This window comes from Dipodomys spectabilis, unplaced genomic scaffold, assembly GCF_019054845.1.
Source record: "Dipodomys spectabilis isolate Male_0828 unplaced genomic scaffold, ASM1905484v1 ptg000504l, whole genome shotgun sequence".
In the NCBI taxonomy this organism is placed as follows: Eukaryota; Metazoa; Chordata; class Mammalia; order Rodentia; family Heteromyidae; genus Dipodomys; species Dipodomys spectabilis.
The window spans coordinates 634,026-650,602 of NW_024871181.1; the positions used below are offsets into that span (position 1 = coordinate 634,026).

General features: G+C 48.1%; 1 protein-coding gene across 2 annotated transcripts in view; it reads left to right on the forward strand.

Annotated features, from left to right (window-relative positions):
• The window catches only part of Ssbp3 (single stranded DNA binding protein 3), a 157,096-nt gene that overhangs the window by 102,335 nt on the left and 38,184 nt on the right, over positions 1 to 16,577 (forward strand). For both annotated transcript variants that reach the window (XM_042669676.1, XM_042669677.1), the window contains exon 5: positions 10,222 to 10,311. In XM_042669676.1, coding sequence (XP_042525610.1) covers positions 10,222 to 10,311 — 90 coding nt within the window. The remainder of the gene's footprint in view (positions 1 to 10,221; positions 10,312 to 16,577) is intronic.

Sequence of the window (16,577 nt, forward strand, 5' to 3'; positions counted from 1 at the left end):
TCTCTGTCAAGTGTTGGGCCTTGGGGAAGGCCTCCTTGAAGACCCTCCTTTGTACTGCCAGCACCTTAGGGGTGGGTATCCTCCAGGGGAATTTTTTTTCCCACCCCCTGGTCCGGGGGTTTGAACTCTAGACCTGGGTGCTATCCCGGAGCTTTTGTGCTCAAGACTAGCGCTTTACCACTTCATCTACAGCTCCACTTCTGACTTTTTGGTGGCTAATTAGAGTTAAGAGTCTAACAGACTTTCCTGCCCCAGCTGGCTTCAAACCTTGGTCCTGAGAGATCAGTCACCTGAGTAGCTAAGATTATAGTTGTTAGCCACCAGCGTCCAGTTCTCCAAGAGAAATTTTGCATCTGTTTCAGAAGCCTGAGTAGCCACCTCCAGCTTTTCCCATCCACGCTCTTGCCCACTTATTTTTTTGGGGGGCGGGGCAGGCGGGGGGATCCAGTAGTGGGGCCTGAACTCTGGGCCTGGGCGCTGTCCCTCAGCTCTTCAGCTCAAGGCTAGCGCTCTACCACTTGAGCCACAGCGCCACTTCCGGCTTTTTTCTTTTTGCTTATGTGGTGCTGAGGAATCGAACCCAGGGCCTCAGGCATGCAAGGCAAGTGCTCTACCACTGAGCCACCTTCCCAGTCCCTTGGCCCACTTCCTTAGCAGCTTCTTACTACAATTGTAAAGGATGTGTATGATCTTGAAAGTTCTGGACCGATTTTGGGGTGTACCAGCAAGAAAACTGTGTTCTATACACCTCCAGATGAGGCTGTGGACTTGCCCATGGTGAGCTGGAATGGCAGCCCCCTGCCTTAAGCCACAGTCTAAGCTGACAAGTCGAGGACCAAAAAGAAAGGAGCACACTAGCTCTTGGTGGGTCCCTGACCCCACTCTTCATCCCCTCTGCATCACTTCAGGAACAAATCAGTCAGCACTTTCTGAGAGCCTCCTCTAAAAGCGTGCTGGGGCAAGCTCTGTTCTAGAATGGTGCTGTGCTGGTCAGGGGTGTGAGACCCCTTTATCAGCTGATAACTGTGATAATAGAATTTGAGACATTCAGAAAGGCTGTGGTGTTCCTAGGGAAAACAGGTATTAGAGCTATTTTACCTTTTCTTCTCTTCTACAGACAGATGTAGTTATGTGCATACACATGTACACATACACACACTATCCATATGTACATGACTGTGTGAGTCTGTCATTCGAGATGTTAACATTGCTCTCAGCTCAGTGTCATTCCTTTCTGTGTTTGCTGAGAACGCTGACGACTGGAAGCTGGGTAGCCTGAACCACTTTGGTCTGGTCTGGTCCAGTACAGCAGACGTCCCTGGACCTGCTGCCATGTGGCTGATGGGGTAGCCGGGAAATGTGGAATCCACATAGGGCCCAAGGAGGCTCTCTTACCACATAGGAGTACTCCAAAGGGAAGCAGCACTAAGTGGCATGGTGTTGGTTGATTGTGTTGACACAGTCAGTGTGGCCATTGCAGAGAGAAGTAGAAGGGACTCCTTACAGAATCTCATCCTTCGGTGTGGCATCAAGGCTCACCCTGTAACCATGTCATTTTGTAATTGAAGCACTTGGGGCTCTGAGAAGGGCAGGGGTAGCCTTGTTTCTGGTCTCGTGCCTGTTTCTGTCAGGGTTCTCATGGAGTTGAGCTGGAGGTATAGGGCCTTTTGTGTCTGTCTGAAGAATTTGGTAGAGGGGAAGAAATGTGGACTTTGAAGTGAAGTACGCTGGGTTTGCGTCCCAGACTGCCACTTCCTGACCTGCCGTGCAGCCTGGGGCAGGTCAGCTCTCTGAGCTTCAGTATTCTCTCTGTAACAGGGAAGATAATGCGACTACCCGTTGGACTGTTGAGAGGATCAGAGATAAGTACATAAAAGGCCAGGCATTAGGAGGCACATGTTAACGCATCCACCAGATGATGTCGTATGGCTCCTGTAGGCAGTGCAGGGGGAGTGTGTGGGCTCAACTGGAGTATGTCACCTCCAGGGGAGTGGAACCCTGCCTTTCCGGGTTCCTTGCCACAGATCCAACCATTACAACTTAGTGCTACCAGGGGGTGGAGGCCCTATAGGCTTCTTGCCTCTCTTGTACCTGAATTTCAGGCAGGAGGGTCATCTATGCTGTCCCTCAGCAAACAATGGAGTGCACAGGACTTCTGGAGTGGACAGTGGAAGTCACTGAATGCCCAGTTCCTCATGGCATTGTTTGGTCCAATTTCCTTTGCATTGTGACCTACATCATTCTTTATTTGCTAAACCCTCTGAGCAGGCAGCAGTAATAAATCAATTAATGACTCCGATGAATCGTTTAATGGCTGACAAAATAACACTAAAGCCAACAGCTTGCATCTCTCCAGCAGTACCAAAGGACGCTGGTTGACTCGGGTGGGGGACGAAACAGAGACTGTTAGCTAAATTAGCGCAATTAGTGTGTGCTTTAAAGGCTTAGGCGGCATCTGCTCAGCTCTGAGCCAGCGTGTCGGGCGCACTGGGGAAGGCTGTGAGCACCGTGGTGGGCAGCTGCTTACCGGCTTTCCTCCTGGCCTAGCAGGAGAGCAGGAGGCTCCAGTCCATTCCTTTACACACAAGAGGCCTTGGCAGGTTTGAATTATGTGCCCCCTTCCCTGCCAAGTATAGACGTCCCCAGCTTTGATATCAAGGGACCTTGGTGAACTTTCTAGACTGCACATTCGTCCTGTCAACTGCAGAGAAGGAGGTGAGGGAAAGTGATTCTGTCCCTGCTAAATTGGATGCCAGCTGAGGAGGTGTGGGCTCCCATCCTTGAAAGATGCTTGGAGTGCCTTGCCTTTAATGATTTCTTTTAAACTAAAAAAAAAAAAAAAGTTTTAAGAAGTGAATCGGATGGCTTTCTGTTCTCTGCACACCTCGGTCCTGGCAGGATTAAGTTGTCATTGGAACTGAGTGTGTGTACGGGTCCACGCCAGGGAATTTTCCACTTTGCAGAAGCGACTGCCAGTGTTCTTGTTAAGGAGCTGTCACTGGCCTACTATGACATGTTTGTGGTTTTAAGTAAGTAGCTCCTTAAGACAGTAGGAAGTGTTTGTGTGTGTGTGGGGGGGGGGGGGGCGCTAATGGTACAAGCCAGGGTCTGAAGCTCACCTTTCTTTAAGAAGACAACCAGTGTTGAACAAATATCACTGATCCATTCACAGTGTTCACCTGAGGGGTCCCCCACAACCCTGATCTCTCTAGCCTTATTGTACAGGCCATAGACCAAGCCCCACATCAGGTTACCCAACTAGGGAGGGGTTTGCACAAAGAGAAGGGTGATATCTGGACAGTATCCAAGGTACATCCAGGTGTTAATTACATAGGGATCCACCTCTTAGCTACATTGTGCCCTTTGATGCAGTTCCCAGAAGATGCTAGGTGCTTCCTGGGATGAGTGGGCAGGGCCCAGTGATGTGATAGCCTCCTCTCCTTAGCCCAGGGAAGTCAGTTCCTCAGTTCTTTCTGTTGAAATGTTCTGACAGGCATACTTTTCTTTCATCCCTCTCCCCACCCCACCCTCCTCCCTAGTGCTTACTAAGGTGACATTGAGGAGAGAGACCACAGCTACCTCCAGACTATTCATGGAATCATCAAGCGTGAGCATATCTAGCCAGGCTCAGTAGTTGGCATGCCTATGAGGCTGGGGTAGGAAGATCACTTGAGCCCAGGAGAATGTGCAGCAACATACAAGAGCCTGTCTCACAAACAAGCAAACAAACAACTAGACATGTCTGCCATTGCTGGGTGCTGTGTCAAGTTCAGGGGCTATCTTACCCTGGCCTAGTGGAATGCCTGTCCTGAGAGCCCATATCCCTATGGGCTAGAGCATCCTTCCTTTAAACGTGACCCTGAAAGACTCAGAAATGTAACATGAGGTACCCAAGTGCTCAAGCTCCTGGTAAATGGAAGGAACTGGCCATGAAGCAGACCTCTGTTCTCAAGTGGCTGCTGTAACTGTCTGAACTATATGACTGTATGACTCTGAACTGTCTGAACAGAGCCTCTCTTTTCTCCTATGCAGCAATGGTGGGTTGTTGGGAGGACTTGGGGGAGAGAAGCTTCAGCAAGCTGGGCAGAAGTGACAATTGAATGGCAAGCCCTCTGGGAGTGGGTGGGCTACGTAACTCCTGCCAAGGAGCCCCCAAGGTAAGGGAGGGCAAGTAAGCTTCACCCCAGCTAGGAGGTGGGATGGGCATGGGGTGGGTAGAGTTTAGAGGGATTTGCACTCTAAAGGAGGCTGTTAGGAGCCCTGTGCCAGGAGGGTGAAGATGACAGCAGTAATCTCTTACCTCCATATCTCCTTTTACATCTTTCAGTCCTGCTGTCCTTTAAGGCCCTGGCTTGAGTGCCACCACTTTCACAAAGCCTCCCTGATCCCCCTAATCCCTGTCTCACAGTGCCTGCCTGGAGTACCTTCACACGTCCCTCAGTTCTCTGTCACCAGGACACTTTTCATCCTCCAGACCTTCGGGGCAGAACCTGACTCTCATCTCCCATCCCAGTGGGCACAGTGCCATCCATGCGGCCACAGGAGCAAATGCTAAATGCACCCGCCCTGTATCAAGTACTCGTAACCTTTTTACAGCTCCCACCTACCTTGTTTTTCTTTTTCTTCCCAAGGTAATTTGCCAATTAGGCCCAACAGACTCTTCAGTGGACCTTCTTTGACACACACGCACACACATATGCACTCACGTTCTACCTCTTGTTAAATGCCAACTCATTGAAATATTTGTCAGAAAAAGCCAAGTAAGAAGGTCATCCTACTTGGTGGAGAAGAGTAGAATACATAGGTGATCTCAAACACAAAGAAGGACTTGTGATTGCCAGATGTTCTTAATGCTCTGTCATGTGCATCTGGCTCTTTTCATGAGCCAAAACCAAAAAAGCACACATTTTTCAGAACTTACAGATGTTGGTAAGAGGGAACTGTTACTTGAGATTTTTGAACCCAAGTTCAGAGGTGAGGGGACAGAGGGGCTGAAGTTAGAGCCACATGTGAGCTGCATGTCTTTAAGATAACACTCCTCTGTGCCTCAGTTTTCTTACTAGCTAAACAGAAATGACATCTTCCTTTTGGGACATGAATATTTCCCTCCTTTAACCTCTCCTGGTTTATGGGATCAGCATGAAATAGCAGTTGCTTCCCCTACTTTCTCTGTTGTTGTTAATCCTCTCCCATGGAAGAGAGAAGTAAGATGGAACCTTGAGAAAGAAGATTTTACCATGACTTTTGCCATGTCACTACTGAGCAACCCAAAATTACCATATCCTACCACCTCCACAGCAGTTGGTTCTGAGACATAGATCAGGGAGGCTTTGTGTACCTTGGAACAGCTACTATTGGACCCAGAGCTGTCTGTCTCTCCATGCTGAGTGGGCACATCCACTTCTCTTCCTGTGTGACAGCCCCCTGACTATTTGAAGGCAGGGATCCTATGTCATTCCCTTGTGTCATTAGAACCTATTTTTAACGCCAGCTGGTTCTCTCTTCACATAGCAACAGTTCTTTGTTTTCTCTGAGCTGCAAAATCAAGAGCATCCATTCCCCTAAACGCATTCTGTTCTGTGGTCTGTGAGTAAGACCAAGAGACCTCTTCTTCCTCTCTGTTCCCTTCTTTAGACTCCATTGCTCTGGTCTTGGCCTTTCTGCATGGGTGATAACATTGTGACAATTCTTCCCATTCCTCCACCTGAATCTTTACTGTGGTGATGTTGTTAGAATTCCCTCCAGGAAACTTGGCTGGCCCAGAGGGACCAAATCACTTCAGCTCTCTGAATTCGGCCCTAAGTGAGATCTGAGTGAGCCTTCTTGCCTTTCTGGAGTGCCAGACAGGCATTCTTGCCTTGTTCCTATGGTCATCTAAAGAGGCCCCACCCACACCCAGCTTCATGACCTCTGTTTCCCAGCCACACCCTTAGTACTCCTCACACCCCAATTCCTCTGGCCCTCCCAGCCATGTGGCTAGGGTTGAGTTTCAGTCAAGGAAGGCTGTGCTTGGTGGTTTCACATGTGGCCTGAGTATTGGGGCAGGGGAAGGAGGAAGGGGATTTACCAAATAAAGTACCATTTTTCTCACTAACCTGGCAGGAGTCCAAGGTTCACTCTGAGCATTTGTTTTTTATTCGTTTTCCAGGAGCTTCATGTGCATAGAAATATTTATTTGTAGAAAATAGCAAAAAAGTAGATGAGGAGACCTCAGTGCTAGTCTGGGAGTGAGGAAGACGGGTTCTGGGCTGGGGTCAGGAGGCAATGCTTTACAGGGAACATCCTCAGCTCCCCCTTTTTTTTGGGTGGAGGGTCCGGTTGTGGGGCCTGAACTCTGGGCCTGGGCACTGTCCCTCAGCTCTTCAGCTCAAGGCTAGCACTTCTGGCTTTTTTTTCTGCTTATGTGGTGCTGAGGAATCGAACCCAGGGCCTCATGCATGCAAGGCAAGCGTTCTACCACTGAGGCACCTTTCCCCATTTCAGCTTTTTAAGTTGACTCTATCCCCAAGAGTAGGCAGCTGGCCTATATCACCATGTGCAAAGCTCTTTAAATTAGTTTCTCTTCCTCCCTCCCTCCCTCCTTCCTCTCTCTTCCTTCCCTCTTCTCCTATCTCCCCCCCCCCCCCTCATGAGTTTATACCCCGTGGTTGTGCTTTATTTAGCCATGTGGGTAGCTAGAACCCAACCAGTGTTGTCTGCCAGTTCAGATAACAGGTGGGTCTCTGGGTTCTTTATAATCTTTGATCTCTGAATGTGCTCTAATGAAAAGAGAAAAGCTGGCATTCATGGTCCTCTGGGAAAAGCATTGTTGTCTTTTCCTGTAGGTACTGCTTTTTCAAGCCCCTTCTTCCTTCAGTTTGTGGGATTGGATGGGCAGAGAAGCTTGGAAGAAGAGCCATCGTGGACAACTCTTAACTAACCCTGTGATACATGGGAGAAACTAAATCCCAAGTGAGAAAGGACTTTTCCTTGGGTTGTCAGCTGGGACCTGAACTCATAGGGGAGGCCTTGGCCTTCTAGATCCATTATTCTTTATTCTCTGACTCTGATGGGGAAGTCCTTCCTGTGTAACCACCACAGCTAGTCATGCTGTAGGCCTAGGGAAGGCCACGGGTTTGGGTTTTGTGTTTTTAGAGAAAACTCACATGAGACACTTTGCTGAGTGCCTTAATGGTGTTCTAACTCAAGCTGGAAACCACAGGGAGAGGCTGACTCCTAGCAATCCAGAAAGGCCTGGCTCCAGATGGTCAGGTTTGAGCAGGTCTTTGAATAATACAAGTAGTAATCATTTATTGAACACCTGCTGTATGCCTCGTGTTGTGCTGGGTAAACAGCCCCTGCTGTCAAGGTGGAGGCTGGGATGCAGCACACTGTTGATAGAATAACATAGGGCCCCTTGGTCTGGGTTTTGTGAGTAAGGGTTATTTCTGAGGCCTTCCAGCCTCTTTCCCTTGTGCCTCCCAATACACCAGTTGCTGCTTTCTTGCGCTTTTAAAAGTTTGTTTTTTTTTTTTCTTCTGTGAGTTTGTAATTTGATTTTTTTTTTTAATTTTATTTTATTGTAAAGCTACTATACAGAGGGTTACAGTTACATGAGGTAATGAGTACACTTCCTCTTGAACATTGTTACCCCTTCCATTGTTTTCCCCCTACCATCCCCTCCCTCCCTCCCTTTGTAATTTGATTTATAATCAAAGGGGAGAAGCAATCACTGATCCTGCAGGGCACAGACTTAAGCATTGCATAACTACTTGGTTTAACAGATAGAGAAGGCCTCTTCTGTCATAAAAGTTGTTTCTAGGCTCAACACAATAGCTTGTACCTGTAACTCCAGCTACTTGAAAAGTGGAGATCAGAAGATCATTAGAGGCAAAAAGTTACTGAGCCCTCATTTCAACAAACAAGCAAGGTGAGAGAGTTGTATCTGTGATATCAAGAGGATCAGGTTCCAAGGCTAGCCCAGGAAAAATGCAGATCCTAACTTAGGGAAGGAGAAATAGCAAAATAATAATACAGCAAAAAAAGTCTGGGGAGGTGGTATGGCTCAGGTGGTAGAGTGTCTGCCTAGCAAAGGCTCTGAATTCAAATCCCAGTAGTACAAAAAAAGAAGTTGTCTCCTTGGCCTCTTGTCCCTTAGTCATTGCTACCATATCTGCCTTTGCTGTTCTTCCTCCAGGAGCAGATGGTGAAATACATCTTCCATCTCAGATTTCAGAGAATTACCCCACCCCTTTACTAGCATTTCAGTTACCCTGGTCTTGCCTTCAAAGAATCACCCCTAGAACTATTGACTCACTCTGATTTCATAGGAACACCACATCTCAGGATGAAGGAGCCTCATAAGCAAAACAACAATGCATTTGCAGGTTCAAGCTTTCACTTGAAGTTGTTTTCTTCATTTTGACATACTGAACCTATCTATACCTCAATATAGGAAAAGTCAAATACTCCAAATAATGAAAGGCAGGAACATTTTACCATAAAAAGGTCTACCAGTGTCCAATGTGAAAGCATTCCAAAAGGTAATGATCCAAAACACTCAAAAGGTAACTATCAGGTTACCTCAGCTCCCCCGCCCTCTTTGTAAGTTTTTTCTGGGTGCTATGGACAAGTAGTTGTTGGTTCTTAATCACAAAACGTCAAATTACACAGAACCACTAACCTTAAAGAAGTAATAATGCAGCTGAAGAATTGCTTAGTAACTTTCCCTTTGTGGCCCACTCCCAGCTGCCAAGGGGTCCAGATGAGGCAAGTGGATTCTCCTGCTCTGAATGGGCTATAGACTCAAGGAAAGGAGCCCTAGATCCATGTTTGAGGATGTTTGAAACTTGGAGCACACAGTATGGGGCATGTGTAAGAAGACTCATTTTGAAAATCTTCTACAGCTAACTCATTCTCTTACTTGGATCCGTCAGACAACCTTTTCGTGCCTGTCCCCAGTCTTAATTCCCATGTTCTCAGAGTAATCCCATCTCACAGACCATATCCCATCCCAACTCAACCCACCACACTCCTCTAATGCCAAGGTAGAAACAACAGCCATTCTGCTTTTTACAAGACACCAATTTGTAGAGGTGTAAGTAGCTGGTTCATGCCATTTGTTAGTACAAATGATAGCACTTGGAGCAGAGTGGGTTGTTCACTGTTATGTGTGGTATTAGTGGAAGATTGGAAGCCAGGAGGTCTGGTTCCTATTTTGTGACTTGAGGAAAGGAAAAGAAAGAAGTGAATCCTTCAGGGGTAGGTAGTAGGAGGCTGTATTCATGAAACAAAAGGAAGTGCTTGGTTTCCTGACCCTAAGGGTCATAAATTTGACTAAGAGAAGAGTCACAACTCTTGGGGTGATCAGTGGTGAAATTAGTTTTGGTCATAATTGAGACCAGGGACTAGACTGGAGATGGACATCTGTAAGAATGGCACCTGGATCAGGGAATGGGCCCAGGAAGGGAACATCAAGGCCCCTGGATATGTTCCTCAGGCTAGGTGCTTGGGCCTCCCAATCTTTTGCCCTGCCTTTGTGAGCACAGAGCCAGGCACAGACATGCCGGCCACATGAACAGGTTTGTCACAGATTGTTGGAAAGAGGCCAGGTGGGGAACGCAGCAGCGTCTGCTCACCCCTGGGAGGCATTTGTTGAGGCAGATGTACCAGGTGGGTGCCAGGATAGCAACATTTAACGAGAGAACTAAAAACAGTCTTCCATCGTACCCCTGCTTCTCATGAGACACCCAGGACCCTTTAGGGGCTAAATTGCATCTGTCTGTTTCTTCCTTACACTTGTCTGGGGGCATTTTCCTAGTTGCTTTGTTATTTATTTATTGAATTGTGGGTATTTATTGACCTTCTGCTCTGTGCAACATGCCAGCCTCTTCGAGAGACTACCACCATTTATAAATCACTCCACTTGCCCTCAAAGAGCTCTTTAGAGCTCTGGTGGGTAAGGTAGGGCATCCATGTCAATAGTAGCCACCGTGGGTTAGCCATGCACCACCACTGGGCAGGTACTGCAGAGGAAGTACCTTTGCTGCTTCCATCTCTTGCTATTCCTGTAGCATTCCTAAGTGGTGGTTCCCTAATTTCCTAAGTGAGGCAATAGAGGCTCCAGGTTCATCACCAGTAACATACCTGTGGATAGGGGCATGGGCAGACAAGAGTGGTGGTTTTATCTTCTTTGTACCTAGTTGGGGTTTGGCCACTGATTTCTACCTTCTCTCTCCACAGAGTGCAGCAGCTGCCCCGAGCCCTGTGCTTGGCAACATTCCCCCCAATGATGGGATGCCTGGAGGACCCATCCCACCGGGTTTCTTTCAGGTATGTGAGGGCCGTGGGTCCCATACTCTTCGTGTACTTGGACTGGGGTGGACAGGCAGGCAGGCGGGAGAGGAAAAAAGCAGCACAGCTCAGTTTGCCATGGTCTAAATACAGTTTCTTTGTGCTGGTTGAGGCCCTTCCCTTCCCTTCCTTTCCCATCGCTCTCTCCACCCCTATGGAAAGCTGGGAAGGGGAGGAGAGACTGGAAGGCAGACACCTCCCGCCTGGCAGTGCCCTTCACCAGTTTGTTTTTTTCACACCAGCTCCGCAGGCACAACATGGTCTGCCAGAGAGGTGGGGGTAGCTGCTTCGAGGCCAGTGTGGAGCTTTCTTTTAACAAAAGACTTTTTCCTTTCCTCTTTTTAAAAAATGAGTAAACTGTTCTCATTCCTGTTTTGTTGCTGCTGTCATTGTCATTGTTTATTTTGCCCGTCCAAACTACAAACCTAGGCATAATATTAAAACAACAACAACAACAGACTCATCCTGGCAGGTCTCAGAATCCTTTCGCTCTGATTAAGCACTGATATTTTTTCTGAGTGTGGTCACAGACTGTATTCTACAACATTCGTGCCTACACTTTGTACACCATGGGCAAGAACAGATCCCCCGTGAGTTGGGAACCTCGCCTCTTCCAGACACCTTGTTGGCCCTTTTCTAGGGTGTGTGTGAAATCAGGCTTTCCACTTTGTTAGGATTGGGTGTGGCTACCACCCATCTGTGCCTTCTCCATCCCTCCTTCCCTCCTGGCAGTTTGTCCTACTTCAGCCAAATTGGGACTGGGAGATGCCATCTTGGAGAGCTGTCAGTGTGCAGGGCTGTGAAGAACTTTGTGGTGAAGCTCTTGATTGTGACATCGTTCATTCCGTCAAGCCTGTTTAGGCTGTGTTGGATAGCATGCCTTGACACTCCACACCTTCATAAGAGTGACGCTCCGAGAGGAGGATGAGGAAAGAGCTGTTGTGGAGAAAGGAACAAAGATGTCCTCAGTGAAGCCAGGGAATTTGGAGCTAGACCAGTGAGGCAAAATTCAAGGAGACCTTGCTCAGTGTCATACATCTAGCAGCAAATCAGGCAGCCCTGGACAGACACTGGAGGTATCTGAGAAATGACAGGATAAGCACATCTTAGGGTATTGAAGGGGTTTTCCACCTTGCAAGATTTTACACTTTGGTTGATGTTTACTCCCAGGGGAGGAAGGTTAGGACATGTTGCTTACTAGCCAAGAAGGACCATGGTAGACTTTGGTTATTCCCTTAAAACAGAAGCAGCTGTTTGTACTTGGCATAAAGCCAAGTACAAAGCCAGGTACCAGTAACTTCTACCTGTAGTCCTCACTACTCAGGAGGCAGAAATCCAGTGGATTGCAGTTCAAAACCGCAGAAGCAGAAAAGTCCATGAGACTATGCCTCCAAAATAACTAGCAGAAAGCCAGGTTGGAACTATGGCTCAAGCATTCAAACCCCAGTAACACCAAAAGAAAAAGGCAGTGGGAAGAAAGGGGGGAAGTAAGGGATGATACTCTAGGGCATTAGGCATCTGTGTGCATTCCCAGCATTCTACCAAAGCCAGGGCTTTGTCCAAGGGGTAGAGACACGTTTAGCCTCAGAATGCTTTGAGGTGTGAGATTCTAGTTCAGACTGGACCAGGTATTGCTAGGGTCTTGGCTTGGCGAAAAGCCATATGTATGAAAGAGAGGCCAAGGGAAAGTATAACCTCAAAATCCCTGGAAATTCACGGACCCAATAAAGTTAGCAACATGGCTGTTAGCCCTCCCCAGAGAGGATTAGTCTCTGTAGGGGTGGGGGGTCACCTGCACCAAAGGCAACCGTGTAGCCACTGCAGACAGATACTCTGCATCCATCTAGTGGCTTCCCTGCCATGTTCTGTTCAGATTCACATATCCTTACCCATGAGGCCAGGCATGTCCCATATGGTGCAGGTATGGCTCCTTCACAGGCTTCTACGTGCCTGTTGCAAGCTAGTGTGGTGCAAACAGCTGATAGTAGCCAGTCATGTATTTTTAAAATATGCTTTGACTTATGTTTTGGCCTGAGTCTAAGTCAAGGCATAAGTCTGCCTGAAATGTGGGCAGTTCCCTCTTCCTGCTTTGGTATATTCTCCTGTAGCTAAGGCTTAATTCCAGACATACTTCTTTAGCTCTCCCCTATAATATTTTGAGGGGGTGTGGTCAGAAGGCCCAGATTGATTCCTGTCCTCACTCATCTTCAGCCATATCAAGTAAAGGCAATTGTCTTGACCTAGAGTCATCTCTGTTCTCTAGATAGGGTGGACTGTCAGAACTCGCTGGGTCTCCAGCAGGAATCTCTGTGCCCTGTCCTCTCTGCTTCCTTGGGTGGTCCTTCTCCCTTACTCTCTAGCATTATTTCCCCATCAGCCAGATGAAGTTACATGTGAAAGCCTGCCTGATCCTTTCTGGTCATGATGCTGACCACTTGGCCTGAGTGCCTGCTAAGAGGAAAGAGTGTCTTTTCTGGAAGGAGGTACTGGCAGCCCATTTCCAGAGCAGGTTGTCTCACAACAGGAATATTAGCTATTGATTGCTGGCCCTGCCCCTTGCTCATCTTCAAGTGGCCACTCTGATATTAGAAGGGAAATAGAGATGATATCAAGGGTTTTATCTGCTGCCAACAATTGCACTTCTTCCCCTCTTGGCCCCAGCCTGGGCGGCTCTGGCACAGAAGAACTTTGTATGGGGAGCCAGCCTGGATGTTTGGTCCAGTCTGTCCTAGTGACTGCCCTGTTTTCAGGTCAGATCTGTGCCATTAATCGGACCTAAATTTAGGGCTTCCAGGATAGATAGGAAAGAATAGCTGTCTACGCCTATTCTAGCTCCTCAGAAAACCATACATGGAACCTATTCCCTCATGTTTCTGACATCCGGCTGCAGGGCCGAAGGTTGGGCCATCCACACATTAGGCTCCATCTGTTTGCTCTTTTTTTCTTTAGTGCTGAATTTCACCTATCTAGTGCTGTGGCATGATGAGGTGATATCTGTCTGGTAGCAGTTAAGGGATGTCAGGGAGAGGTTTCAGCACTGACGAGCATACCTCAGCGATAGTGTGGTGTCTTCTATGTAGAATTTAGCAAAGGAATTCTGTGATTTAGAAGAAAAACTACACTAATCTTGGCATCTCCCAGCATGTTTGCTCATGTTACAGCACAGGAGCCTGGCCAGCCTCAAAGCACTGGATTGGCCTTCTGGCCAGGTTGGGTCTAACAGGAAACTGGCCTAAGAGTCTAAGATTGGGTTTATTGAGTGAAGAAGGACACAGAGGACTTGACTATGCATTGCTGAGTGACTGAGGGCCAGTTGCTCTCTTTCTTTGGGCCTGTTTTCTCACCATTAGATGAGGCTGGACCAGATGGTCTCGTGAGGGATCTTGTAACTGATTTCTTGTTTTGGATGGATTTTCATAATCAAGCAGTAGCTTTTCTCTTCCACGCAGCGTAACTCAGGCTGCACATCTGACAAACCCAGCTTGGCCAGGCATGTTGGTCTGGGTGGGTCCCTTAATTCCTTGGCCCCAAGGGGGCATCATACAGTTAGGATTTCTAGATCTAGCACTGGAGGTCACAGAGAAACAGCATTGGGTACAGACTGTTTTTGTTCTTGCTTTGTTTTTAAATTCCAATGATTGTTTTCAGTCATGTAGTGTTTTTGAACATTTTGGTCACAGTGTTTCTACAGAGAAGGGATGGCTGGTTGGGAAAGGTGAGTGGCTATCCAAAATTATCAACCTGGGGCTGTAATTGAAGTCTTAACACCAGGTTTCCTGGTTCCCAGTCTACTGTTCTTTCACAGTACCATCAATCCCAAGTGTAGATTCATGTCTGCTTGTCTAGACAGAGAGAGAGAGAGAGAGAGAGAGAGAGAGAGAGTAGCCATCTTCTCTCAAAAGTAGCAAAGAATTTTCCACTCACTGCTAGCTGAGCTGGACTAGAGGTGGCTGTTTAGAGTCACAATGTTGAGAATGATTCTGAAGCCATGTCTGAGCTCAACAGTTCCTGATTGGCCATGTCTGTCATGACAGTGAGCCTGTAAAGGGGAGTGAGTGTTCTGCTTATCTGGTCCAGACTTAGAGATGTGAATATGGAATCCCTGAGGGAGCAGGGGTGGAGTTTGGGATAGTCATTAGCCATACTGGTGTACAAGGGTGTTTAATTTGGCTTGGGTTTGGGTTCTAAGCTAGAACTGAAATCAACCATCTGTCTGCCCAGAGAAACAGATCAGCAACCCTGTACCTTCACATGGTCTTCCATGATAAGGTAGGTTGCCTGCCTGTCTACTTGCCTGCCAAGACAAGAGAGCCAAAAGGACTACCTGTAAGCAGCACAGCCCTTAGATGTCTCTAAAATTAGGTATGAGACAGATACTTGGCAGGACGCTGAAGAAGTTTCTGGGTAGTTGCGAATGGACCTCTAATATTGCGGGCTTCAGCTAGAGGGCAGTGGGAGACCACTGGGGCACTCTTGTCTGGCTCAAGCCAGAACAGTTACTTCACAGATAGTCTAGTAGCTCTTGGACCTGGGTGCTACAGTGGATGTTCAAGTGGTTGACCTTGTGGATGCTATAGAGACCCGGCAGAGGTTATTATAAGGTAAAGATAAATCCTAGAGCAACATAAAGGTCCTGCTTTCTTCACCAAAAGCTCATGTCCTGCTCTGAGAGACTCATGGTGGGAGCAATAAGGAGTGATTGACTTGCACCCTCACTTCAGTTAGGCTTTGATCCTGCCCACCTTACCTGAAGGAGGTAGAAGTCTGTCTCCAGAGACACTTCCCCCTCCCGCTAACAACTCAAAGGACAGAACTAACTAAACAGAGCAAATGCTGTGTACAGCCTGGAACCAGAGAAATGATCAGCAAGCTAAGAAGAGAAGATACATACCGTCCCATACTTTGCCTTCTGTGATTATAGGGACGGCTCTTCTCGCCTCCCTGTCTCCAGATGTAGCTGGGGTTTCCCCAGGAGAGGGCAGCCTCAAGAGGGCTCTAGTGACTGTCTGAAGTGTCTGACATTCTGCCAAGTGGCAGCCTTAGATCCCAGGTCCTCAAGAGAAAAGAAGAGGAAGCCAATTTGAGTCTGTATGGAAGACATTTATACTATCTGCCAATTTTATGATAAAGCAGTGAGCTGCTTGACAGTGGTGGTAAACAAGCAGAGACAAGATGCCCTGTAGACAGCATGAAAACCATGAGCTTTGTCATGGTGATGTTTCCAGGAAGGTCAGAGTCAATGAAACATACCAGTGGCTGTAACTGGGGCAGTTCCAGCTGATCTGGGTGCTGTTCATTTCCTATCCTGCTGTCTTATGGGAAGAGGAGAGGAGCAGAGATTGAGCTGGCATTACTCCTTCCAGAAAGCCGCCACAGGAAAGGTCTCTCTATGCTAACTGGTACAGGTCTAGTAGAGGGGAGACTTGGAAAGAATCAAACCCCTTGTTTTATGGTTTCCAAAGCCTGCTGCTAAGCTGCTAACAAGGACTTGAGGGATGGGATCTTCATCTGACAGATGGTAAAGCAAGGCAGGTGAGAGAGCTAGAACTGAGGCCATATGAGGTTCCTTGGCCCCGGGTTATATGTGGTTCCTAAGATCAAGGCCTTTGAGGAGCACTGCAGATCTAGCAAAGGGATGAGGGGTGGACAACATCAGACAGAGTGCCATAGGGCAGGCAGAGAAGCAGCCTGTTTGGCCTGAAGGTCTTCTGGGAAAAGGGGCTAATGTTTGAGCTGTAGGCTGCCAGGGAGTGAGGAAGGTGGGGGGGGGAGGGGCGGTGTGCCAGGGTGTGGATGTGTAGGGCATGTTTGTGATGGCAGCAGGCCTGGAGGGCTGGGCTGGGCTGGGCTGGGTTGGGCTGTGGGAAGGATTTAGGAGGTGACCAGGACTAGCCTGAAGTGAGGCAGCAACAGGCACAGGAAGGACTGGGGACCCATGGACCACTCCTAATGAGGGGAATGATGGTCTTGGGAAAAGCACCAGATGCTGGTGGGGCTGGCACTTGGAGGGAGGCTGGCCAGTGCAGTGTCCTGCTGTGATCTCCTGAGGAGGTGCCCCAGCCTGAGCCAGAGTGGTGACTAGGTGAAGCTGAGACTGTAGCCTGTGCTTCCTGCTGTAACTGGATGCTCCTGACAGGTGTTGGAGCTGGGGGGAGCCAAGCTAGGAAGTCTTGGTGAAGACTTCTGGGATGGTGATGGAAGTGGGGTAGGGCGAGAAAGGGTTGATATGGTGGTAAAAAACTTAA